The sequence below is a fragment of the Parambassis ranga genome, chromosome 5 (genome assembly GCF_900634625.1).
Source record: "Parambassis ranga chromosome 5, fParRan2.1, whole genome shotgun sequence".
Lineage (NCBI taxonomy): Eukaryota > Metazoa > Chordata > Actinopteri > Ambassidae > Parambassis > Parambassis ranga.
This window is the reverse complement of record NC_041026.1, coordinates 30,545,556-30,571,511: the sequence shown is the minus strand read 5'-3', so window position 1 is coordinate 30,571,511 and position 25,956 is coordinate 30,545,556. Positions and strand designations below refer to the sequence as shown.

Here is a 25,956-nt window from a genome sequence, read left to right as displayed (position 1 = left end):
GTCTATTGCAGGGCGTTTAAACACAATCCCACAGAAATACAGACATAAAACTGTCTGACCACCGAGTGTCTTTCTTATGCCCTGCTGTTTATCAATATAGGCTAATGCGGGGCTCTTCACAGAGAAACATGGCTGTGTCACCAATAGTGACCAAACACTGTGGGAGATGTACAGAAGAAAACAGTGAGCTCCTTTACAGGCACCACTCCTACTCACTGTTTCACATCACATTGCTTTTACTTCAACCTGAGGAACACACAGAGACAGCCTTACAGGGAAAACACCCAGGCTATATATGTAGCCCCTGCATTTTCATCAAGTGTGGAATGCAGAGTGCTGACACTGAATGCTGGGGCTGGTCTGAGACACTGATGTGCCACTTAAAAAATTTGAGATTGCTCCCCAGAAATCCCAACACACAGGACTTCTATTCAACACATAATGACTGAGGCCGACTTTATTGTTGTTATCAACAACTACAGCAACTCCTATGATCCCACAATTAAATAGATTATTATGATTTTTTATCCTTACTTTTTCTTGGAACAGCTAAAACTAGAGGGTCATTTGCAGCATTCTCTTCCTTTCAGTTAGCATACATACCTTATCGACAGATGGAGACCTGTGCAATACATTTAAATATTTAATGTTGTATTAACAGTTGACGTTAAGTTAATCTATTCAGACAACCATGTCTTACTAGAATTTCTCAGAATTTCTTTAAAAACCTCTTCCCAAGGTAAGGCATTCCATAACAATGTCACAGGACGGGTGGCCACAGCTCGTGCCATGCTACTGTACAGGTCCAACCAGAACAGGCCTGTGCCATCTGGATTGGCGCTGAAGTGTTCTGTGATAATGCTGCCCCTCTTGGACTCAGAAAACATAGACAGAAGGTGCAGGAGCACTCTGAATATACTGAAGCTGTCGTATAGCTTGTTTTGAGAGCCCAATTAGCAGACATTACAGTAATCTAAAGTGCTGGAAATGTTTTCAGAAGGTAAAAATCTTTTGGATTATGGTGTATTAGGTTATGGACTTGATGTGTCTGTGGAAATGTAATTCTGAGTCCATGATGACACCAAGAGTTCTTACTTGACTCGTAGTTATCAGAGAGAAAGTGTCAAGATGAAAGCTGTCTGTTTTTTTAAGTCTCTGTTTAGATCTGCATCTAGTCATTGCAAGGGTGTAGATTTGCTTTTGACATTTGTTGGGACCTACAATTCCAACAACTGTCTCACATTAGCTGTCTTGCATGTGTTTTGGTGCTGACAACCAACATAGCTATATGTGTTACGGTAGGACCAGAGCCCTTGATGTAACCCAGTCAGAATCAGAATATCAAGGGCTTCAAGTAGGACCAACAATAGGAGGATATCTATTGGTAGGACGCTAGAAAAGACCTGAATTTAACCCTACCTGCACTCAATGAGAAATTTATTTATTTGGACATTGGTGGGGGTACTTCACCTCCGTCTATGCTAAAACTATGCACTTGAGTCATTGATTTTGGTCAGTAAAGTGAAACAGTGAGTAGACAGAAATGTAATTTTAGGAAGATGATCCCATATTTGTGAGTGGCAATGGGAGGTATCATCTGTGACTCCTTGTGCATCAGTATCATCAGAGATGTTTTTAAATGAAAAAGTTTGATTGAGTTCTCTTTTTCTACCGTCATGACTTGGTCTTGTCATGGCTAATATATTGGGTCATTTTTAGGCAGAAATAAAAATTGTAAAGGGTTCAGAAACTTTCAAGCAGTATATATGTGTGCGTCATTGGCATATCTTGGTAGTTACTGCTTTGTATTATGTGGTTTTAAAGGAAGGATACAAAGGTTGAACAAAAGGGGACCCAAGCTGGATGCCTGTGGAACCCCACATCATGACAATTTGGTGTGATACAGAGCAACCAGTTGAAGTTAAATACTTCCTGTCTTGAAGCTATAATTTGAAAATACAAGGTGTCAGAGTGACAATGCAGGGATGTATTTATGTGGTAATTTCTTTGGGAGTCTTGATGGTATTCGATGATTTCCTGGTTGAAATAAGAAAGCACCATCACCTACTGGTGCATGCTGCCCAGTGATTATAGAGCCAGTCACCAATCACTGCACGTTTTGTCACATTACCATTTACTAATTTTATTAGTCCCCAGCCTATCCCTTTTCTCTGTGTGTAATACTCATTCGGGCCTAAAGACTTGATAAGTGTGCCTTACAGATATACTGTTCAGCCACCTCCGATCAGAAAATTGAATCTAGATTTCCTTTTCACCATGAGAGTCCCATTTATGTCGAGTATGATAGGCTACACATGGCTGAGTTGCACAGCGAAGGTGTTGTCGTAGATGTAGTTTTTCAATTAAAAAGCAGTGTTATGCTTCTCTGTATCTCTGTGAGCGCCTTTTGTTGCAGACTACCCTGCTAGCAGACTGCTTCATCACTTATTTCCTTCCCAGAGAAAAGAAGTTGCTGACAGGAGGGCTGGTACTCCCGCTTGGCTAAATAGAATTTGTTATGAAGGAGTGCAGATGGGATTATTTCAAATAGCCAAGCTCTTATTACCTAACCAGGCAATTGGCCACCTGACATGGCCAACAGGTGAAATGATCTGCTGTTTATTTACTGTTTGTTAATTGATTTTACATTGACCTCAGTTAATAAGTCTGATTTCCTTTTATAAGCAGGCTGGGACCACAGTTTAACAAGCTCTTATTGGATTGCAATAGATTTTGTAATGTCTTATCAAGTAGAACAAAAGGGCCAGCTGCTTCATGATTGGCCACTACCTTAAAACCTGCTCTCACTTATCTCCATTAGCCTGAAAGGTAGATGTATGATCATCTTCTAAATGAGGTATTTGTGTATTTCTTGCTTATTTAATGCATGTTCCCCAGATGACAAATCCTCACAATTATGGTCAGTATGACCTTTCCTTAACTACACCCACTCTTAGAATGTACTTTATATATTATTATATACAGTATGTCGGCTGTATCAAACAGGTGCAACAGGCTCAAATTAAATTGTAGGTGTCATCTGTGTTGGCTCAGAAAAGTGTGCTCATTGCATGTATGTTTTTCTTTAGGATTACACAACTGATCAATTTCACATTCTCTTACATTTACCTCCTCCTCCAAAACCCCTTACATCCCCTCTTATAGCTATCTTATATAGCATCATACCCCACTTAGCTTAAGGCTTTTACTCAGAATCCCTGTGGTGTTGTTGTGTGTGGTATGGCATTTCAAACAGCTAACCAATGGGGTTGTTTTAGTGTAAGCAGAAGGTTATTTCTTATTGTCCTCACAACACACGTGTGGTGATTTTCTGATCAATTTTAGCAGCAGTACTATGAACAGGGAACCATGTTTTGTCTGATCCCAAGAGAAGGGATGTAGATAAGTGATAAGTGATGTGTAGAACTGTCCCAATTCTGCTCTAAACAGGTTAAATCCGTTGGGCTGTTACACCTCTAAGTGCACTTTCAACAAGTGCACATCTTAAGGGAAACCATAGGGTGTGGTGTAGATATTGAAAAAGAGCCCCTAGATGCATGGTTATCATCACATATAGCCTATGAGCTGAATATCATGGATACTGACAATGCCTGTTCCTGCCTGTGAGAGGCTGTGTTAAAGTTTGCTCTGAAGTCAGTTGGAGGCACATCAACACTGGACTGTCAAACAGGGAACCTTGGATAATCGCCAGGTTGAAAAGCACTTCCATTGAAGTGTGTCGCACCAAACTTAGCCCAGATCTACACTGGCTGTGTAACTGACATGTAACGTAAGCATAGCAACAGCCACTGTGAAACGCTTCCTTTTTAGTCAGTGAGAGTATTTACACTGGACGCATAGCAGCGTGTTTCAGAAGCATCCCAGAAGCGTAGCTTTGTGCTTCTCTGCGAGAGATACGCACCAGTTTTATTTTGGATCTGTGTTGTCGCACCAATTTATACCAATCACATCGAGCAGTCAGGAAGACAGACACCACAACACCAGAGAGTATCCAGTAGATTTTCAAAATAAAATGCTGTGAGACTGAACTCTTGCTGATTTAACATCGCAGCCGACAGAGAAACACAGCCACAGCCATGTACAAGAAGACATTCATTTTGGAACTAGAGAAACCGCATTTTGTATGATATAACATGTTTTTCATATGGCTGACATCACAAAGGAAAAGGCAGGGAGAGAAGCAGCAGCTGATTTCCCAGCCTGATACATGTTTGTGAATCTCGCCATGCATATCTATGTGATAGGCTTGGAAAGAGACCTTCATGGAGCTCCTTAGCTGCCAGCTTCAAGCCCATGAAATCTGACAAGATTTTAGCTTCAAGCCCATGAAAGTGTCTGTTTGGGGGAGGTAACTCTTGCTTTTGCTTGAAAAATAAAGAAATAAAGAAACCAGGCCAGAGAAACCTAACGCAAGTTGTCTTGTAAACAGGTTGTGTGTGAACATGTCTTAATGCATAAAACTTTAACAACAAACAGATCACAAACAGAGAACAAAATGTGCAAATGATTACTTACATTGTTACTATTTAATCTACATAAAGCATCATTTCCGCCACACAGTGAATTCAACCATCTGTCTACATATCCAAAGAAGTTAGACACACGTGTTGAGGGAATCTGTGCTCTGAAAGCAATTTGAGATCAGAGCTGTGGGTAGCTGCCATTTACACCAGTCACACATGTAATTGATGCTGCCGTCAGGCTTGCAGTGCATCAAGTGAAAGTAGCCGAGCTGCACACACTTCTGTCAAACTGTGGCTGTGGTACCTGAGAGCAGCTCTGCAGTACTGAGTCAAAGTTACCATGCTGAAATGTGACTTTTTTCTGCACATAGAAACAACAGTGCACAATGCATATTCAATAAATCCATCATGTTCTGATATTAATATGAACCGTACTGATACTTAATATACTTGTGATGTATTTTTTTTTACTGTGTCAGCGTCTTAGATACTAAACAGTGTGATGTCCAGCAGATTTAGAAACATTAGCGTCATTGGCATTCAACTATTCAACTCTTTTTTGGTCTACTACTAGCAGTGTGTTGGGTTGTGTGGTGAGTTTATTAGAGCATTCTTAGTGAAAACAGAGTTGATGAGAGCAGAATGTGCGGGCCAATAATTCAAAAAAAGGCTAATGCGCTCTGTGGCGCTGCAGGATCCTGCACTAACTATGATAATGTTTGTCAGGACAGGCAACATTTTTTACATTTCTGACATGATAAATGCAGGATTGTTTGCCATCTGCTGAATAGCACTATATATGTTTGACAAGTTGTTGCCTCAAAGATCTGCTAAAGAAATAGAAATGTATTCATAATATTCCAACATTTATCTTCTAATGCAATACAGTAAGCAAGTAACTGGATCAACTCCTCAATCATGGGCTGCATGTCAGCTCCTGCAAATGCTAGGCAATTGTAGCTACAGCAGTTGTTTACTTGTTAATAACTTGGCCTTGTCCATTGTTGTATGTCCTTTAGCAAGACACTTGTTCCTCCCAGAAGTACCCTCATTAGCAGGTGAATGTGTGTGTAAAAGAGTAAATGTAAAACTCTTTGAATAAGTAGAAACATATAAATGTAAACCATTTGGAATTAGCCTATTCTTTCAATTTAATGATGGATGAGAAAACAACTGCACATAGAGGCTAAATCAATATCTCCTGCTAAAATTAACAGTAATTGAGAGGAGCGGTCTCATTCTGTTCTCATTCTAAACTATGTGTGTGAAGTCTTTTAAAAGAGCATAGATCAGGTCCTGACATGCTAACTGCTAGCTTGCAGGAGTTTATTGTGGCAATTTGTTAATCCAATTAGAATTACCTTGTGGGTGTGATGGAAAGATGTTTCATCTAATCAGCATGTTTCTTTTCCTGCAGTGAAAAAGGCCCACTAAAAAATCATTTGTACAAGTTGAGTTACGATGGACACAGGCTTTAATAACATACTGTAGATTGCACCCAGTGACTGACACAAAAGCTGACTTGATGGAGACTTAAGTAGAACCAGTAGGATCTGGCCTCCTTCGAGAGATTCTCTTCTGAAGGTAGAGAAATAACAATTTTATATTACACATTAGAGTGTCATTTGAAGAACTGAATTTTGAGTAAAATTAACTCTGTGTAAGTGTAATCATTTTACTCCGAGCAGTGGAAACACACCACAGTGTTAAATATATTTACACATTTCATTGTTAATTTTGACACTGAATAGAGTAGAATTCACTCTATTTTGGAGTGGGACCAAATATTATCTGAAACAGAGTTAAATTCAACTTTCTAAGAGTTAAATTGACTCTCTGTTTTTTACCATGTAAAAGTACTGTATCTCAATTTTTACACTTTCTTTCTCACCATGACATTGGGTTATTAGAGTCACTGGTTCTGAGCGCCTGGCTCCAATCTGACCAAAGCTCCAGTGTGATAATCAATAGCCATTTACTGGTCCAAGGTGTTAAACAGTGTGGGCTTGTGATTGAGTTGAACTCCAGGCTCACAAGGGGTCAAGTCAAAAAACAAAAAAAGGACTGTATTGAGCAGCTGCTGATAGTCATGGGGGATCACAGAGAATGGATGAATAGCATCAGCATGTACAACACTGGTAAAAAGGAGTGATTGTGCTTAGAGCAAAGTTTACCACAGCAATGTTTCCAGATAGCATAGATGATTGAATAGACCATCTCTTCCACCTCAAGGTCTGGTGGGGCTGCTGACTCGACAAAAAAATCTAACACCTTTGGACCATTACTGATGGCTGGGAAAAATAGTAGATTTTCAAATGCCATCTTTGGTGTGGAGAGCAGTTGCCAGGTCTTGTTTGATGAGTGAAAGCATGGAAAGCATGAAATATCCACGCAGGAAAGCTGAGTAGGTTAAAAGAGAGGTGAGCATGGGCATCAGTACCTCATCCTCCACCAAGCAGGCTGTGGCAAGGCTAGGTTGGTGGATAGGTTGAGAGGTGATCAGATAATAGATTAATAACAGCCTCACAATGTGGTTTTAAAAGCTTTTGTTTGTTTGTTTTGTCAAAGCTTTGCAAACCTGAGTTTGGGCAGTTTGTCCCATCTTCCTTTTCTTGGTCAACTGTGGCCACTCTGGCATGAAGGCCTGTTGGCTTCAAGACTTTGTTCATTGTCTACCAGCTTAGTTTTGAGTTAGCAAGCCTCTTTAGATGCTTAACACACTTTATAACACCACAAGAATTTGGCTTAACTTAAACAAATACAGTGATCTCAAACTGACAAATTTGACTTTTACAATGCTAAATGCACATGCAACATACATTCTCTAATGCCACTGATGCCTTGCATACTTCTGTCTCTATACACCCCTTTCCTTCCCAGAATTTCTTAAATGATGAAACTGGTTTTAACTCAACTGCAAAGAAAATAAATTCAAACATTTTTTTAACCATGATTCAGTGCAGTTCAATGGAGTCTTAATGTAACCATTCCCTTTTATGTTGCATAGCCACCAATTGGACATATTTCCAATTTAGGACCACATTCTGAAGAGACCCATGTCTTATTTGAAAATCAGAATTGAGGATTAGATTTGTGTGTCCTTCAAGATCTAAAGAAAATTAACCACATCTCCAGAACAGAAATCTGATTTGAGTTGCTTCATACTGGTTGGCACCTTCCCATTTGTGAGTGTGTATACCGCTTTGCAGTTTGAGCTACAGTAGCTCATCTGCTGGATCGGAACACATGGGCCAGCCTTTACTCACCACATTCATCAATGAGCCTTGGATGCTCACGATCTTGTTGCTGGTTCACCTTTTTTCCTTCCTTGGACCATGTATGCTGAACACTGCAGACCAGGAACACCCAGTAAGAGCTGCAGGTTTGGAGATGCTCATCTCGCCATCACAATTTGACCATTGTCATAGTTGCTTAAATCATTCACCTGTCTATTTTTCTGCTTTTAACATAAGCTTTGAGGACAAAATGTTTAGTTGTCTCCGAATGTTTTAGTCTTCATAGTTTTGTCTGATTAGTTTATATATCTGGCGAGGAACGCCTCCCCAGAGAGCAGAGAACTAGTAAATTGCTTTTTTTTCTAGGCTTACTTAGTAGTACTTTCTAGTAAAGCAGCAGAAGCCTGGTTATACTATTTGTTAATTATCTCTACAGTTTATTAATTTGCTTTCATTTTGAATTTCTTATCATATTAAATAGATGTACAACAAAAATCTGTCCAAGGTTGATGGTTAAGTTAGACACATAATTTGTTAATTAGCTAATTTACTGCAAAAACACAAATTGTGTTTTTACGACACAGGAAATGTCAGTGTTTCAAAGTAAAACTTTAATTACTTGTAAATGTCTTGAGGTCTGCCCATGTCTAATCCCCCACTAGACTTTTAACTGATCACTAAAACATTCCCCAGGAAACAACTACATGACCTCTGCGTCCTCACTCAGACCTGTAGCCACACGCTGTGAGTGTTCTCAATTAAAGGAGGTACTGTGATGTGCCTTTGTAGCTGAACAGGCTGTTGGCATTCACAAATTGTAGGTGATAAAATCTGTGTAAAGGGAACACTAATTGGGTCATCTCTGCACGCACTGAACTAATTGCAGCATTCTAGTTCTTAATTGTGGAATTGTCAGAGTGCATTTGGAATGCTAATGCTGGGAAGACAGCTGGTAAGAGAGAGAGCGGCTGAGTCTTTCGGGACCGAATCCAAATTCACCCGTTGCTTGCTCTCTTTCTCTCTCTCGCTTGCTCTCTTCCTCTCTCCCTTAGCAGTTCAGGTAGGAGAATATACGGAGAGAAAGGAGTGAGCATTTCTGAAGCTGTGAGTATCTCCAGGCTGCAGCCTTCATCCTCCTCCTCCTTTTTTCTGCTCTGTGCTGGTCAGACTGCACAGCCCACTGAGAGGGAGCTGTATAATCACTTAGGCGTCATTTAACCCCATTACAATAAGTCACACACACTTCAGAAAGAGGGGGATCCTCTCATGGTTATTAGGTGGAATGAAATTGGTCATGGTAGCATGCCAAATGATCATGCATCACCCTAACACACACTCACACACTAACACACACATAAACATGCATCAGAAAAGACATTTGTAGATGTCACAGCAGCAGTAAGTCTTGACTGCTCATGCAAACGCTGTTTTTATTTTATCTGACTGAATCCAGCATGGCACTGTAACGTAATGGCCACCAGGTGGCATATGTGATGTGAGCAAACCATGCCACAGTGTTAAATACAGAATTTAGACTAAAAAAATATGGATGTCAGCCATATGTTCCTGAAGAACTGTATTTAGGCTCTGTGGGAGGTCCAGTTGCTGCAATAATGGCAGAATCAGTCTGCCTAACTTCTGGTTAATCCAAATACAGGCAGAGGAAGCACAAGTGGAGGTGACCTGCCTGTCACAAAGAGTGGTCACGCCTTTAGTTATGCAAAATGTACATTTTCAAAACAAGTCATTTAAGCTTCACTCCACTGGCACCAAACTGCTTTAAGCACATGGTTGTAAACATGTTTATTTCTGCAGTATAGTTTGACATCTTGTCTAGAGGTGATACATATGTGTAATGCGTTTTAATTCCTGGATCAAACAGGGACTCAGTTCTCGTTCTAGGAGGTGCCATGTGACCACGTCCGCATATAATGATAAGGTGATATGAAAAGGTGCCCAGGGGCTGATGTCATGATAGAGTAAGAGGCAGATTAACAAATTAAGAAACACAGCAGCTTTCTCTAGGGGGCGAAGGGTCACCTTTGTGGCGTTGCCCTGCCCACATGGTGTAACTTTGAGCTGCGCTTTTGATAACTTTTGCTCAGACATGTCTTCAGAACCATGTCACAAAACCTCAGGTCTATCAAGTACGAGGTGTAGAACATGGAATATCACTCTGAACACAATTCATGCTGCCAGTAGCTGGTGCTATGAGTGTATCAGCTTATTAGCATATCAATCTGTTCAGAATGACAGGCGCATCATGCCTGATTTTTTTCATTTACATTGGGTGAAGTATGTGGTCAACTTCGTGGCGGCGCCACAGCCAGACCATATTATGAAGTGCTGCGTTTTTGATAACTTTTGGTCCCTAACCCCCTTAAGGGCAAGCGCACCAATTTTCAGCCCTATCAAGCAATTCCCCTAGGAGAGTTTGCAAAAGTGAAATTGGAGCATGGTGAAGTTTTTCCAAGTTGGCCGATGCCCTGCAGGGGGTGGATTGTTTTTTTCCAATGGCATGTTTCCTGGAGTGAGGAGATACACATGTGTACCAATTTTCATGGCCGTAGCTGTTACACTATATATATACAATTTCTAGGGGGTGCTGCAGAGCCATTTTGCAAGTCACTGTTGCAGCAACAGTTTCAGATCCTGGCCTGTGGGTCAAAATTGTGCGCAATGACGCAGAAAAAAATTAGCCCATAATAATAATAGGCCCTTGCATTTCAATAGGGCTCTCGCACGTTCATGCTCGGGCCCTAAAAATAAGTGCTATAGGAGATGCAAAAAACCCAAAAACCCAATTCTAAAGTTTTTTTTTGAAAACTTTATTTTTAAATTTGTGCAAATACTAAAACACACAAACATACAACCATACATGCCAGAACTACGGCAGTTTCCCTGTATCCAACCCACCAACCCATACCAGGCTCTTCTAAAAAAAAAAAAAAAATTACACTGTAAACAACACTGCGTACAATATCCTCAATGGAAACAGATGCCCTGCACAAAATCAACAAACAGGCTCCAGGTCAAGTCATAAGACTTGCTGCTTTTATCTATTCTACTTCTAAGTTTCTCTAAGGGTAATTAAACTGTGTCTTATACATAATGACGATGTATGTATGTGAATTAGGCATTCCCGCCAAACTTCTTCTGAGAGTTCCATCCCTAAATCCATCTTTGTTTTTTCTCAGGTTTTTTTCAGTCCTCCAATCAATGTATTGATAGCCTGGTAGAGACTGGTTTCTTTTTAAAGGGATCGAGCTCTAAAATAACATCTAGCTGTCCTTTAGATGGTTTTTAAGGGAATAAAGAGAACATTTTCTTTGTCATGCTACGTATTTGGAGGTATCTAAAAAAATGTGATCTAGGTATATTATAGTCACGTACTAATGTTTCAAAAGGACAGAACACTTAACTTAAATATATCAGTGAAAAATAACAAACCATGTCTGTGCCAGAGTTTGAATGCATTGTCTAAGACCGAGGAAGAAATTATTTGCTATGAGAAAGAACCCAGCTATCTGTCTCAATCAAAAATGTCTTCTGAACTGCAACCATATTTTGAGTGAGGCTTTAACTACTGGATTTGCAATTTGCATGTTATGTTTGTAAGGTAGTGGGGAGGTAAGGATCGGCAAGGAGTTAGATATCAATTCCATCTGTGCCCAATCCGCATCTTCTCCGCTCTTATATGTGAATATCCAATGCAGGAGTTTAACAATGTTTGCGGCCCAATAGTAAAACATGAAATTGGGTAGGCCCAGGCCCCTGGCCTCTCTAGGGACCTCCAAGTACCTTTTCTTCATCCTCGGATGTGAACCTCCCCAGAACAATGATTATGTTAACCTGTCTAAATGGCAAAAGGTGGTCTTTGTTATAAATATTGTAATCATTTGATATAAATAAAGAAATCTGGAAAGGACTGTCATCTTAACTATATTACTACGGCCTGTCAATACAATTGGCAGTCCTATCCAATTATTAAAATCTTGCTTTGTTCGATCTAATAATATATTAATATTGTAGTCATATAGCATTCCTATTGACCAAGCTACTTTGATTCCTAAATATGTGAATGCATTTCTTTCCTGTTTAAACGGGAACTTGAATAGTCCTTGTAATATCATTAACTGGGAATAGCAAGCTTTTAAATAAATTATTTTGCAACCTGAAAGATGTCCGAAATTATCTAAAATACCCAGTAATTTTGGTATGGATTGCATAGGATCGGACACATATAGTAAAAGTTCATTTGCATAAAGTGAAACCTTATGGTATTTATATCCCCAGTGAATCCCTCCAATGCCATTTTCTGCCCTAAGGGCTACTGCGAGTGGTTCAATCGCCAGATAAAACAAATAGCGGGAGAGACTACACCCTTGTCTGCATCCCCTACGAAGTTTAAAATAATCTGAAATTATATTATTTGTGAATGGTATAATATCTTGATCCATGATCGAAATGATGAACCAAAGCCAAACCTTTCCAAAACCGCAAATTAATAATGCCACGACGCAATCAAAAGCCTTCTCGGCATCTAAAGAAATGATTACTTCTGACTTTTCTGCTGAGAATGGTGCATATATTATGTTAAGAAAACGACGCATATTATAAAAGGACTGTCTGCCTGGTATGAAGCCATTTTGGTCTGGGATAACAATTGTTGCTATTGCAGTTTTAATCTGAGTAGCTAGAATTCTGGTAAGAATCTTATAATCACAGTTAAAAAGGCTCACCGGGCGGTATGAGCTACACTGTAGAGAATCTTTATCCTTCTTAAGAAGCACTGATATAATTGCCTGTGTCATCATCATAAACCAGTTTTAATGTCGAAGCCAGTTAAGCTGCAAATTCTTTATAACATTCAATTGAAAAGCCGTCCGGGCCTGGGGCTTTATTATTCTGCATATATTTAATTGCTTGCAACACACTGTTAATATTGTTTGTTGTTATTGGAGAAAAAGGAAAATTGTTTTGTGGATGGATTAAGTTTCCTCCAAGGGTCTAAGTGGGCATAAGATGTCATAAAGGAAAGAATAACAGCGCCTGCTTTTGAAATCCTGCTGTTGGTTCTTGGGTTGGATCAGTCTAAATATGGATCTAACACACAGTTAAAGTCTCCACCCAATATCAGCTGGTAGTCAAAGCTTAGACAAGCTTAGAGAGGAAGAGTGGGTCATCCCAGTTTGGTCCATAAACATTAGCTAGTGCTAGTCGTGTACCATATAGGCTACCTGTCACAACCACATATCTTCCCTTAGGGTCGGCAGTGGTGGAAAATGACACAAATGGGACACCTTTCCTTACCAGAATCGCTATACCCCGTGTTCTGCCCTCATTCCTGGAACAGAATATTTGTCCTATCCAAGCTTTCTTTAGTTTCATCAGTTGATCGGAGTTGTGTTTCCTGTAGGAATAGTATATCAGAAGACAAAGACTTTAAATGTGCAAAAACCCTGCTCCACTTTACTGGATTGTTGAGTCTTTACATTCCAACTCAGAAAATGAGTGCTTGTGTTGTTAACATCAGGTATTCTCACCAATAATAATTAAATTAGGAAAAATGGTGATGAAAATAAAATAAGAGACCCCATCTGCTGCCCCCCTGTTACAGCAACAAAAAAAGAGCCAAACAAACCCTCCATGCTGATCTACTAATTCCCTAGAGATCGCATCCCATACTTCTAGTATACAAGAGCATATAAAACAGAAAAAAGAGACCCTGATGATCCCCACCAGGGCGAACAATAAAGATTGGTAAGCTGTGGTCAGGAGTGATACAATCATCCTATGTCTCACCTCCAGTATTTAAGCCCCTTTTAAACACCAGGTAATTTTAAGGTACATATATGAATACCGGGGGAGACAGAGACATTACTTTACCATAATATATACCTGTCATGAAAACACAGGCCTTACTTTGGTGTTGATGCCAGTCAGCCGCCAGTAGCAGCCAACTGTTTACAGTAGTCCATTTAAGCCGCGTTACACATGTCTTTTGAGTTCTTTCGGACAAAATCCAATGCCTGAGATGGGTCCTCAAAGCGCCTCTCTTGGCCGGATGGTAGCGTGATACAGAGAGTCACAAGGAAAGAGAGCCAAAACTTGACATTCTGGCAGTTCCTAAGTAATTTCTTAGCCTCGGTAAAAGCTGCTCTCTTTTTAGCCACCCTAGCTATATATTCTGGGAAGATGCTCACCCTCTTGCTGTGGAGAGCTTTGCCCAGAACCTCCTCCTTTTCTTTGAAGTAGTGAAACTTCTCCCACAATAATCCTTGGTGGCTCTCCGTTGCTGGGTGGTGTTCGGATACTTCGGTGTGCATGGTCCAAAGTTGGGGTGAAGTCCAATTTAAGCACCTCCTGTAGCAACTTGGGGGCGGAATCGGTTGAGCGCTGGCCCTCTCTGCTCTCAAGACTTTCTTTCACTCCGACAATGCGTACATTGCACCGGCGTTGTCGCCCCTCTATGTTATCCAGTTTAGCCGGCAACGTAGCAACTTCAGCCTTAAGCCGGCTAACATCTCCTTCCATATTCACCGTCTTGTCTGAATATACGTTCAGGCCGTCCTTTTAATCTCCTCAAACTGGTGTCCTGATTTACCAAGTCGGTCCTAATGGCATCTGTTTTAGTGTTCAGGTCATTTGTGCTCGAATATATTCGGGACAGTATCTTACTTTCGCTTGCAATGATAACCTTCATCACTTTTGACAAGTCCATGGGTGCATCAGCAAAGGCCAAGGCTTTAGCGGCCTGGTCGTTACCGGGTTTGTTTTTAGGCATGACGTCTCCTCAATTGTTGGCAAAGCAGTACAAAAATTGCAGGAAGGGTGTCGTTTACTAAAGTGAACCTGAGGACGGTTCTACCAAGTGTTGATGATAAAATCTGTCCTTACACAATGGAAAATCTGTTGTGTAAAGTCCATAGTAAAATTGCTGTGTACAAATTGTTGCATAATTACTAAATAAATCAATAACCTTTTTAATGTTGATTCATAACAATGAATGAATAATTTACTAGAAATATTTAACTTATCAGAACAATCAATTACCCAATCAGAACTGAGTTTTCAATATTGCTGTGTAATGAAATGTTTTATTGCCTCATTCATGTATTCAGAGAGGCTTCATTTACAGCACTTGACTTGCTGTAGTGCAGAGAAAACCTTTCCCTTACTCTCTGGGACTCTGTGTGTGGTCACTGTCAAAATAATGAATTGTCAGGCTTTAGTTTGTTAATGGTGTTTTTGTATTTGCAAATAACTTTTTGTTTGTTAATGAATCACAGAGCATTAGTTTTTGTCAGGACATTAGCTCCATAGTTTTAGTGCCGGGGCTGTTTATCTATAATAGAGAAAAACACAGGGCTTTGTGGTGATTTCCACTTGCCTGTCTCTGCACTGGTGGCAGTAATGGTATTTCTCAGCAGGATGTCAAGCATGTAACAGCTGATGGAAGAGTTTGTCAGATGTGACACCATCTTTCTATCTTGGATACGGTCCAGTAAGATGGATTCATCTCTCAACAACAGCGGAGTGTCACAAAGAGAGAAACAGTGGCACACAATGATGTCTTTCTTCCAATCTGTGTGATTACTGGCTGAACATAAGGAAGCACAGCAGCTTCATTTATCCACTCTGTACAGTGTTTTACCTGCTTGTTGCCTTAGTTAGTGAGTCTGATCACTGCGAGGATCAAAGCCATGTTTGGTGTTTTGTATAATATAATCTGTTGAAGGCTGCTTTATAAATTGATAATGTCTCTCCAGAAGGGAGATGGGAGAGTTTTAACTATGGACCTATGTGCTCTCACTCACAGCCTCATTCTGAAGCTTTTAACTTTGCACTAAAGTAAATAGTTCAAGGTGGTTGGGGTACCTGGTTAAGATGCCCCCTGGATGACTCCCTGGTGAGGTGTTCTGAGCCCTGGAGCTTCCTCCCAGTTGGACTCCTCAACCTGACCCCAGATAAGCAGAAGAAAATATTAAAATTTAGAAATGTATTACAAAAATTTTATTGCAAACTTTATTGCACTGTGCAAATGATTGACACAACAAATAAAACTATACTTTTTTTTAATATACTGCAGTGGGTTTGAAGCATTTATCTGAAACACGATCAGAAAAATGCGAAAACTGTGAAAATATTATATACCTAGATACTGTACATATACAGCATAAATTTTATAGTTGTCTCCATGGACAACGATTTTGAGGAACTACTTCCTTACACAGATACACTGTTCCCTGTTAATGACATTGCTGCAATGTGCTGCAACACCAGTGCTAAATAAACAGATTGCATTGCATGATGGTGCATAATGCTAATGTACCATTGCTTGTAAAGTATAACACTGTATATTTTATGATACATTGTAGAATACATTGAGTGCAGGGTTTAATGATTTTCACTACACATTTGGACAGCACTACAAAATAGCACTAACACTATATAGGGCTGATTTTAGACACAACCCATGTCATTTTAGGTGCTATATGTACTATAAATTTTTTTTATTCCATGCTATTCAGATCTTCAACCACATAATAAAATATGTGCACAGTTTTATATTAGCATTTTCAAGATTCAAGAAGTTTATTGTCACTCCATTGCTTGAAAATCTTGTTTGATAAAAAAACAAGAAGCTCCAAGACATTTGTGATTTACCTTATATAATACAGTTTAAGAAACATTTCAATAAACAATTAAAAACAGATTATAAAAATTGTTAATACCTAAAACAATAAATCCCAGCTTTAAATATAGCATAGACCTAAAAATCTGATGTGTTAATACAGTTTATAATCGAAAAAAATAATTATTTAAAAAGCCTTATACCCTGAGGGAAAGAACTGTTCCTAGCCTGCTGGTAGGGGTTCTGGGGGTCCTATATGTTCTCCCCAAAGGTAGTAGGAAGAACTGGCTGTGAGGATGAGTGGGGTTGCCAATGATCCTCAGAGACCTTTTATTACACAGCTCCTGCAGACTGGGCAGTGATAGATTGGGTTGTACTAACTACTCTGCCCAGAGCCTTTCGCTCCTTGATGGTGCAGCTTCCATAGCAGAAGGAGAAGCATCCAGTTAAGAAGCTCTCTATGGTGCCTCTGTAAAAGTTCACAAGGATCCTGCAGCTCATGCCAAACTTCTTCAAGCGCCTGAGGCCATGAAGACGTTATATCTGTGGATGCTCTCATTCATCCAGACCATAGTCATTTCCAAAAAGCAACTCAAGGATTGAGTACTTTACATAAAGACAATGTTGAGCTTTGGTGATGACAATGAAGATGTTGCAGGTCCAAGTCAGGTCTTTTTTGAAGTTTCCTCCGAGATATTTAAAGGTTTTTTCCTTTTTTTGTCCTTTTTCTAAAATCAGTGATAATTTTCTTGAAGACATTTAAAGAGAGGTGATTCTTCCTGCTCCATTGTGCTATTTTTTTACCGTGTGTGTGGGTTTCCACAGGGGTCCATCTTTGGACCATCTGTGTTTAGGCTTTATAATAGTGATAATATAATAGTAGAAAATGATAAAGTACCCTAGCATAATTATGCACATCACACACAAATATACATACTCACCCTGCTGAGCAAATCAGTGAGTAGATACAATACATTTTTTCTCCAGCTATATAGAGAAAATTAAATATTGGATATATGGGAAATAAAATAAAAACAGGACATTAATAAATATATGATTTCTTTTTATAACTGTGTAGATCAGCAACATTTCTTTTTGGCACTTTTTTTTTCATCATTGCTGTTCCAAAGGTATTGACTAAATAAATATGCATTTTGTGGCAAATACTTATTGTTTTAAGTGCATTTGAAGCAAGGCATAAAATTCTACCATTATTCCTTGACAGCAATAACTGATGGTACACACTGTTTGTGTTTGTGACTGGTTCTGCATTGTGGGATATATTGAGTTCACTATATGTGAGTGTACGATGATTCTCAATAGATATTCAGGCAGCACTACAAAATGGCGAAGACACTATGTAGTGGACTAATAGGCAGTAGTATATGATTTGGGCACAGCCAATCACAAAAGATAGAAATGGAACAAGAACAGGAAGTAAAACAAGCCATGAGAGCAGAAATATTATTATTCAAACCACCCTAGCTCAAAGTCATTACCTGGGCTGTCAGTGCAGGTAGACTCTAACATGGACTGGAGTCATGCTCTTTGATTTTTAAATTGGGTAGTAAAAAACTATTTGACATCATACGTGAGAAAGCAAGGTTGTGTATATGTACAGGTTTTTGTTTCTAGGGATTAATCTTTAATACAAATGTGAGTTATATACCTTTAAATCAGTTTTTCGCTGTTTTTCTTTTTAATGCTTTACCCTCAGCCAAATCAGATTCCAAAACAGTCAGTCAGGTTCCTCCAGCTGTATATGGATGTGGGTAATGAACAGAATATTTTATAGGTTATTGACCACCTGCTGCCTCTTCGTCTTTTCCAGGCCCGTCAGTCCGTCAGACATGTCGACCCTGCGCTTTGGACAGCACCTTATCAAGGCCTCGGCTGTGTTCCTGCAGACAGAGCTGTCCTTCGCTCTGGTCAACAGGAAGCCTGTGGTGCCTGGACGTATCTTTTCATTACTTACAGGTGAGAAGGGGGGTCCTGCTGAGCTTAATACCTTTTGGGGGCGGAAGAGTGTGTGTGTGTGTATATGTAGGATTTTGAACAGCTTTCTGACACTGAGGAGATTGTGGGGTTTCTTTGTTCCATTTGTTTGATGGCTTAGGTTTGGTTGGTAAAGTATAAGGTCAGCAGTTTAATCCACATCCTCCCCAGAAGCACGGTTGCAGGTGCAAGGAATCAGATAAGCAAGTGACAAGTGCAATCAGCAATCATGCTGCAATTTCTTCAGGAATTGCACATTCTAGTTGATGTTAATCCTCGTTTTATAGGTAACAATTGTGTCATGGGTAGGATTTAAGTCTTTGTAATGTTTAATCAGAGCTGGTCTCTTCGCTGTGGGTGGGTCAGTGCTGCTCGAAGCTGGAGGAGGTGACATCAGTGTCATCCCACACAGTCCAGCTCATACTAAAGCCTTACTGCTTTGTTACATGGACCCAGGAGACATTAGGTTGATGTTAAATCAACTTAGAAAAGTTGGGAGGAAGCTACTGTTTACTGTCAGTTACAGTAGAGTCTACTGTAACTGACATGTTGTCAGACAAATAAAACCGTCTACTGAGTAGACGGTTTTATTTGTCTGACAACATGTTGTTGCCTTTTCTGCTGCCTGCCCACACACAGTGGACATGAGGAGATTCCCAACAAAGACACGGAGAGTTAGAGTTGTTTTCAGCATTAACCCATATTATAATGAGGCAGGTTAGCTCCTGTTAGCCTGCTAGCGTTAGCCTCGCCTAGCCAGTGCACATAGCCACCTGCTCCTATTATCAGCAAGAATAAAATAAATGTAATGGACCGTCAGGACACAGTGGTGCATTATATGAACAGGGAAACTGATGTAGCAGATAAGGCAGTGCATCATTATAAACACATCCACAAGGTTTGTTGTGAATTGAGCAGTTTTATAAGCAAATAAAAATAAAGACATGCATTTTGTTGTAAAGTTAATATTTTTAGTGTTTCAGTATTATCTGCATTAAGCAAAGTTTGGTTCATGGTCCAACAACTTTTTGAAACTCAGATGATGAGAAGACCACTGTGTTAAATCAACATGCTGATGTTATTTCATTATATATATTTGAAAGCTCACTTATATTGGTTGTTAATTGAAAAGTAAAGCACAATCTCTCCATCTCTCTACTCCATATTTGGGGTTGGTACTGAGAGTGAGTCACAGGCAGGGCCATCATTTAGGGCCAGTGGAGGAAGTTCTATTGCTGAGGTGAGTGATGATGGGAAAACTCTATCAGGTGGACATGAGGGAGATTTGCCAGTGTTTTGTCTCTGTAAATGAGAGATGGCCTAAGATATGGAGGCTTTGTATAATCTGTTAGTGTAGTGCCACCAGTATGGTTGACAAAACTGTTGTTTCACTTGGAATTTCTGTTTGTCACCATGTTTTAAAATCAATGAGTTTTTGTTGAATCTGTCTCTGAAATAGTGTTTACTTCTGTAGGTAAAATAGTCTAACAACCTGTTAAAATCCGCAGGAAATTGCAACACTTCATATTATTATATTATATTTCATAATATACTAATGTACTTTTTTCACGACCCACCCACAGAAGGTGTCCCCCCACATTTTTAATGCTTCCTACGCCACTGGAGTTATTTTATTTTTTTATTTAACCTTTATTTAACCAGGTAAAAACCCATTGACATCCAGATCTCATTTGCAAGGGTGACCTGGCCAAGAGGTCAGCAGCACACGTCAAGAACAGTATAACAACAGTTTTACAGTTGTAGAGTTAACACATAATTGAAAGTGTTGGGACTATACAGTATCTTTTACTAAACAAAAGTACAGTAAAACAACGCTGGTCAGTCCATCAATTTAGCTTTCTTTCCTCTGTGATTATCCTGAAGTACTGCTTTTTTAGATCCTAAATGGAACAGGATCTTGAAGCAGCTTTGTGTATGGGGTATGGGGTATGAATGTTTGAGCTGTATGCAGTTGTTTAGGTAGGGTGATGCAGCCAGCAGGCATTGTTGTATATTAGCCCTTCTAGGTTTACCACTAATAAAGGGCTTCCATATGTTATGAGGAAGTCTGTGAAAATATAGAGATGATAGCTAAAATACAGAACAACCAACAAGAGAGCATGAATCACTGTTACAGGAAGTAATGACTCTTCTGTCCTCATGGAATCACCATCAGAAAATTTAGTATGTGAGTGAAGGTCTAGGATGGAGTACTTTGTGTAAACTGTTGCCATTGTTCTGTTTTTGGTTGTCATAGGTGAATATAACAGCCTTGGGCCTTGGGATGTGTGCTTTTAAATCCTGTATTGTTTGACTAAACCTCAGAGACGGAATGGACACTTCAAGAATTGAATCATTTCTGTTTTGTCATGGCTGTTCTTCTTTCTTTTCTTCACATATTGAAAAAGTCAGAATTCCAAGGCTGTCCAAAATCACACAATTATTCAATACTAAAGACAATGATTTAACCAAAAGTTAACCAATAAAATAAAATAAAATATATAATATAATAAATATATTACTGTACACAATAACTCTTTACAGCTTCCACTGCATTTTCTAGCTCTAAAAATGATGTGTTATTGATTGATAAATTACTAAATGTTTTTTTGCTCCCCAGAAGTGCAGTGTGTATAGGTCACTTATGTAATATTAACAATAAAAATAAATTCAAAGCATGTGAATAAATGGAATCAAAATTTAGAAGGTCAATGCAGGTTCAGTACCAAATCTTAATTAACATCAAAGCATTTTAAATGACTCCATCATTAGTGTCGGTAAACAAAAAACATATAGCGGCCCTGGCGCTCATCTGCAGTGGAATCAGTCAATATCTCTCATTGTTTCTGTCTGAATTGACTTGAACGTTCGTTGATTACTGGAGCGTTTCTGAAACCCTCTTCTTGTTGCCTGGCAACAGATGCCATCTTTGCTAAAGTAAACCTGCCCTTGATATTAAGGCCATAAGCAGCTGTTTATCATACACAAATAAGGGCACAATAACAGTGGCTGTCGGAGGCCCAAGGCCTTGCAGGATTGTTTGCTTCGTGTTTTTGGACTCTATCATAACAGATGTTTAGTTTACCTTGAATCAGGATGGGGCTTTATCCCTCAATGCACCTCTCCCCTCTCTCAGAATACCTGGTAAAATATACAGTATTATTTCAAATAAATTACATATTAGACATAAATGGAATTTATTTGCATGATTACTTCACTAGTTAAATGATCAATCTACACCCTATTCTATGTCAGATTTCCAGACTATAATCATGTTTGATTTCAAGTACAATTAGTGAGCTGTTTATTATTTAAATACATGTTTTAATACACAAGCCAGTAAAGTTGTATGTGCTCTAAATACCATATATACAAAAGCAACTCATTTATAGCAACACTGTGCATGTAAAAGCTAACTTTATGCATGAGTTACTTGTGTATAAATGTGTGACATTGTAATGCTTTTCCATGTGACACTGACTCATGCTTGCATTATGCTGCCTCAGTGTTTCAGGCTACCGGAACTCATGGTTAATCCAAATACAGCCAAATGATGACACTGTGATGAGAATGGTCACAATTCTCTGTTGTTAGTAGTAGTAGTAGTTACAACCTTCGTTACACAAAAAGACTGCATATATTGTGTAATTTATTGTTTTTAAAAGTATTCTTATCAAACTGTTTTCATACCAGACTGTAAACACACATATTTCTTCTAGAACGCTGGTCTATGAGAACTGACTCATTTTCAATGGCAACCCCCAGGGGCTGCAGGAGGAACTACAGCTTTTGACACCTCAGCATTGACTTAATTTCTCAGCCCTGGGGGTTGTTACTTGGTCTTCTTGGCACTTTGGCACTTTCTCCTTTACATTTTTAGCTGCTGAAGCCAGAGGATCATGTTGTATTTGTTGTATTTCATAAACCCTGCTTACATCCAAAATGATTTGATATGGTCGGACAAAAAAACACAGAAAATCATCGTCTACACCTTCTCTAATCAGTTCCAACACCAATATAAGCCACTCACTTTCTGTCTATCTGTCTGAAGTGCTATAAGAAAACACAAACTCAACACAACAAATGTGTGTACATATAAGTTGCCTGTGTAGCCTCAATACCAGCTTCAACTATAATTCAAGCTCGCATCGTCTTTCTCTGGGCTAAAATGACAGATTTGAAGCAATTTAGATTCAATAAAAAAATGATTATTTTTAACAAAATAAAAGGACAACAGTCTGCAAACACAATTATATTTTCATATTTCCTTTCTATAATTTACTGACTAAAATCAGATTCCATATGCTCACATACTGTTTCGAACCCTGTCAAATATGAGCAGTGGCTACATAAATACATGTAAAACAAACTGGAAAATGATAGAGGAGAGTCCATTTGAACATTTGCACACGAAATGGAATAAGATAGACTTTTTTATAACCTTAAATGTATTCTTAATAAAGCTATCCTTGATTTGTTAGTGTGCTGTTATCCTCTTGAAAGGTCCACTTTTGGGTCACCTTTCCATCAGATGCCCTCATATTATCTTCGAGCACTCTACAGAAGTCACAATGGCTGCGAGCCGTCCTCCCTCTAAAGGCAGTGAAGCACCCACAACCCAGAACAGTTCAACCACCATGTCTAAAAAGCTCCAAACATGCCCTTTGTTACTGTGGCAAACAACTCTAGTCTTAATTGCGCTGTGCAGAGCTCCTAAATGCTCATTAAAAAACTTAAACTAATGTTCTCAGGACATAAAAGGCTTAATCCTGAAATGCCTACAATACAGTTCAACCAAGTAAAAACAGCCGATGTGAAAATATTTTATGGTGGTTGTCAAGGTGTAGTGAGGAGAGGGCTCAGGTGCAGGCAAATAAATGTTTTATGGCAAAACATGAATAAAACAAAAACAACCGGTGACGCTACATTCTTTAAACAATAATTATATTTATAAGACAGGTAACGTAAATTCCGTTCCGGGCCTTATATGGGGAATAAGAATTCGGACAGCACTTTAAAATGGAGGTCTGGATTTGAAACCATACTCAAAATAAAAATGGAAAATCACATTACAGGCTGATCCAACTTGAGCTGTGCGGCCCTTGAGAGGAGAAATGCCTCCCCACACCATTACTGACCCATCGCCAAACCAGTCATGCTGGAGGATGTTGCAGGCAGCAGAACGCTCTCCATGGCGTCTCCAGACTCTGTCACATCTGTCACATGTGCTCAGTGTGAACCTGCTATCATCCGTGAAGAGCACAGGGTGCCAATGGTGAATCTGCCAATCTTTGTGTTCTCTGGCAAATGTCAATCGCCCTGCACAGTGTTGGGTTGTAAGCACAAGCCCCACTTGTGGACGTCGGGTCCTCATACCACCCACATGGAGTCTGATAGTTTGAGTAGAAACATGCATTTTAGTGGCCTGCTGGAGGTCATGTTGCAGGGCTCTGGCAGTGCTCCTCCTGCTCCTCCTTGTACAAAGGAGGAGTTAGCACTCTTGCTGCTGGGTTGTTGCCCTCATATGGTCCCCTCCACACCTTCTGGTTTACTCGCCTGTCTCCTGGTATCTCCTCCATGCTCTGGACCCTGTGCTGACAAACACAGCAAACCTTCTTGCCACAGCTCACATTGATGTGATATCCTTGATGAGCTGGACTACCTAAGCAACTTGTGTGGTTGTAGACACCGCCTCATGCTACCTCTAGGAGTGAGAGCACTGACAAAATGCAAAAGTGATCAAACATCAGGCAGAAAGGATGAGAACAGAGAAATTGTCTGTGGTCAGCACCTGCAGAACCTCTCCTTTATAGGGCTTGTCTTGATAATTTCCTCTCATTTCCACCTATTGTCTGTTCCATTTGCACAACAGCAGCTGAAATTGATTCACAATCAGTGTTGCTTCCTAACTGGACAGGCTGATTTCACAGCAATGTGATTGACTTGGAGTTGCATGGTGTTGTTTAAGTATTCCCTTTATTTTTATTTGAGCAGTGTATAATAAATACAAAAAAAATATCAGAATTAATAAATTCCTTCAGATGTGGCTTATTGTTTCTCATTGTACCCATGGCCATTCAGTTTGAATAGTTTAGATAACTCTATAGAATTTTCATGATATAATTCATAAAAAAATAAGTCTCTACAATATTATTTGTGCAATCATTGTACTTTGGAAATACTTTTGTTGGTAAAATTGGGTGAAGTGGAAATATATCCTTGTCATCTCCTTCCCATTCACCGCACTAGTCCTCTGTCCTTTCTCAGAACATATATTATAAATACCTGTGTTTTTGGAAAGTTAACTTGACTGGACTAAGAACACTGAAGTCCTCTAGTCAAAGTCAAAGTCAGCTTTATTGTCAAATCTGCTATATGTGCTGGACATACAGAGAATCGAAATTGCGTTACTCTTCACTCCGCAAGATATAACATATAACTAAAAACAATAAATATAAAGTGTAAAAAATATACCTACAATGAGGCACACACAAAACACAAGGCGCATATGCAGTTGGCATAATGTAAACAGTCCAGGAATGGTTTAACTTATAGCAGCTTATATGAGACGGGTATGAGAGTGCAAAAGATGTAATGGTGCAAGACAGTGCAGTTGGCATAATGTAAACAGTTCAGGAATGGTTTAACTTATAACAGCTTATATGAGACTGGTATGACATGACTAAGGTGCAAGAGAATGCACAGGGTAAAATGGCTGGGTGCACAGAGTTCCTTTCTTTTGGTAAAGTGGCTGGTACACAGTTCCTATCTTGGGGAGGGGGGGGGGGTGTCAGGGTCAGGGTTTTTTTTGTAGAGCTGTCATTCAGCCATGTTTCTGTGAACACAAACACACAACACTCCCTTATAGTCCTCTGTGTAGCTCAAAGTAGCCGAATATAGTCCATTTTATTGTCGAAAGAGCTTACGTTGGCACGTACGATGCTAGGGATGGCCGGCTTATGTGGGTTAGCCGCTAGCCTGGTCTGTATCCCTCCGCGCTTGCCCCTCTTCTGCTTCCTTTCACACCGTTTGTGGCGCTTCCGCTTCCAGAGATGGTGTTGCAGGGGCCGGTAGAGGTGCCGGCAGGCGGAGTAGTCCACAGTCCCGTAGCTCTTCAGCGAGTGCAGGGTCTAAACTCCACAATTACACTTCTGCTGATGTTAAAAAGTAGCTCACGGCTGTATGTGCACTTCCTGACATACAAAGACGGCGATGACTTACTATAAGTCGGCGACACGTGCAACATAGAACACACAACAAAGAATCGGGAGAGAGAGAAGCTGCCGCCATCTTGGAATTGTTGACTACGTAGTAGTAGTAAGTAGTGATTTGTTGCTCGCGAAGGATTCGTTCGATATGAACGAATCTTTTATATGAATCAGGAGTAACGAGTCCCCTCAGTGAGTGATTCGTTCTCTTGCCACATGGTAGGCTGCCGCATAAACTCAGTTGGCAGGACAGGAAACAGATATGATTCGTCCCTGGATCTTTGATCTTTTGTCACGTGATAGCCAGGCCACTCAGGCTGTGTGGCAACTGACCAGCAGTTTTTTATCCATGAAATCATAATTAATAAGTGGTCTTTGGTTCTTGTTGATGTGTA

The 25,956-nt window shown here is 39.7% G+C and overlaps 1 protein-coding gene across 3 annotated transcripts in view; it reads left to right on the top strand.

Moving 5' to 3' along the window:
* The window catches only part of fhit (fragile histidine triad diadenosine triphosphatase), a 375,109-nt gene that overhangs the window by 131,235 nt on the left and 217,918 nt on the right, over nt 1–25,956 (top strand). For all 3 annotated transcript variants that reach the window (XM_028406950.1, XM_028406949.1, XM_028406951.1), the window contains one exon: nt 18,190–18,314. In XM_028406950.1, coding sequence (XP_028262751.1) covers nt 18,209–18,314 — 106 coding nt within the window. In that variant the 5' untranslated portion in view covers nt 18,190–18,208. The remainder of the gene's footprint in view (nt 1–18,189; nt 18,315–25,956) is intronic.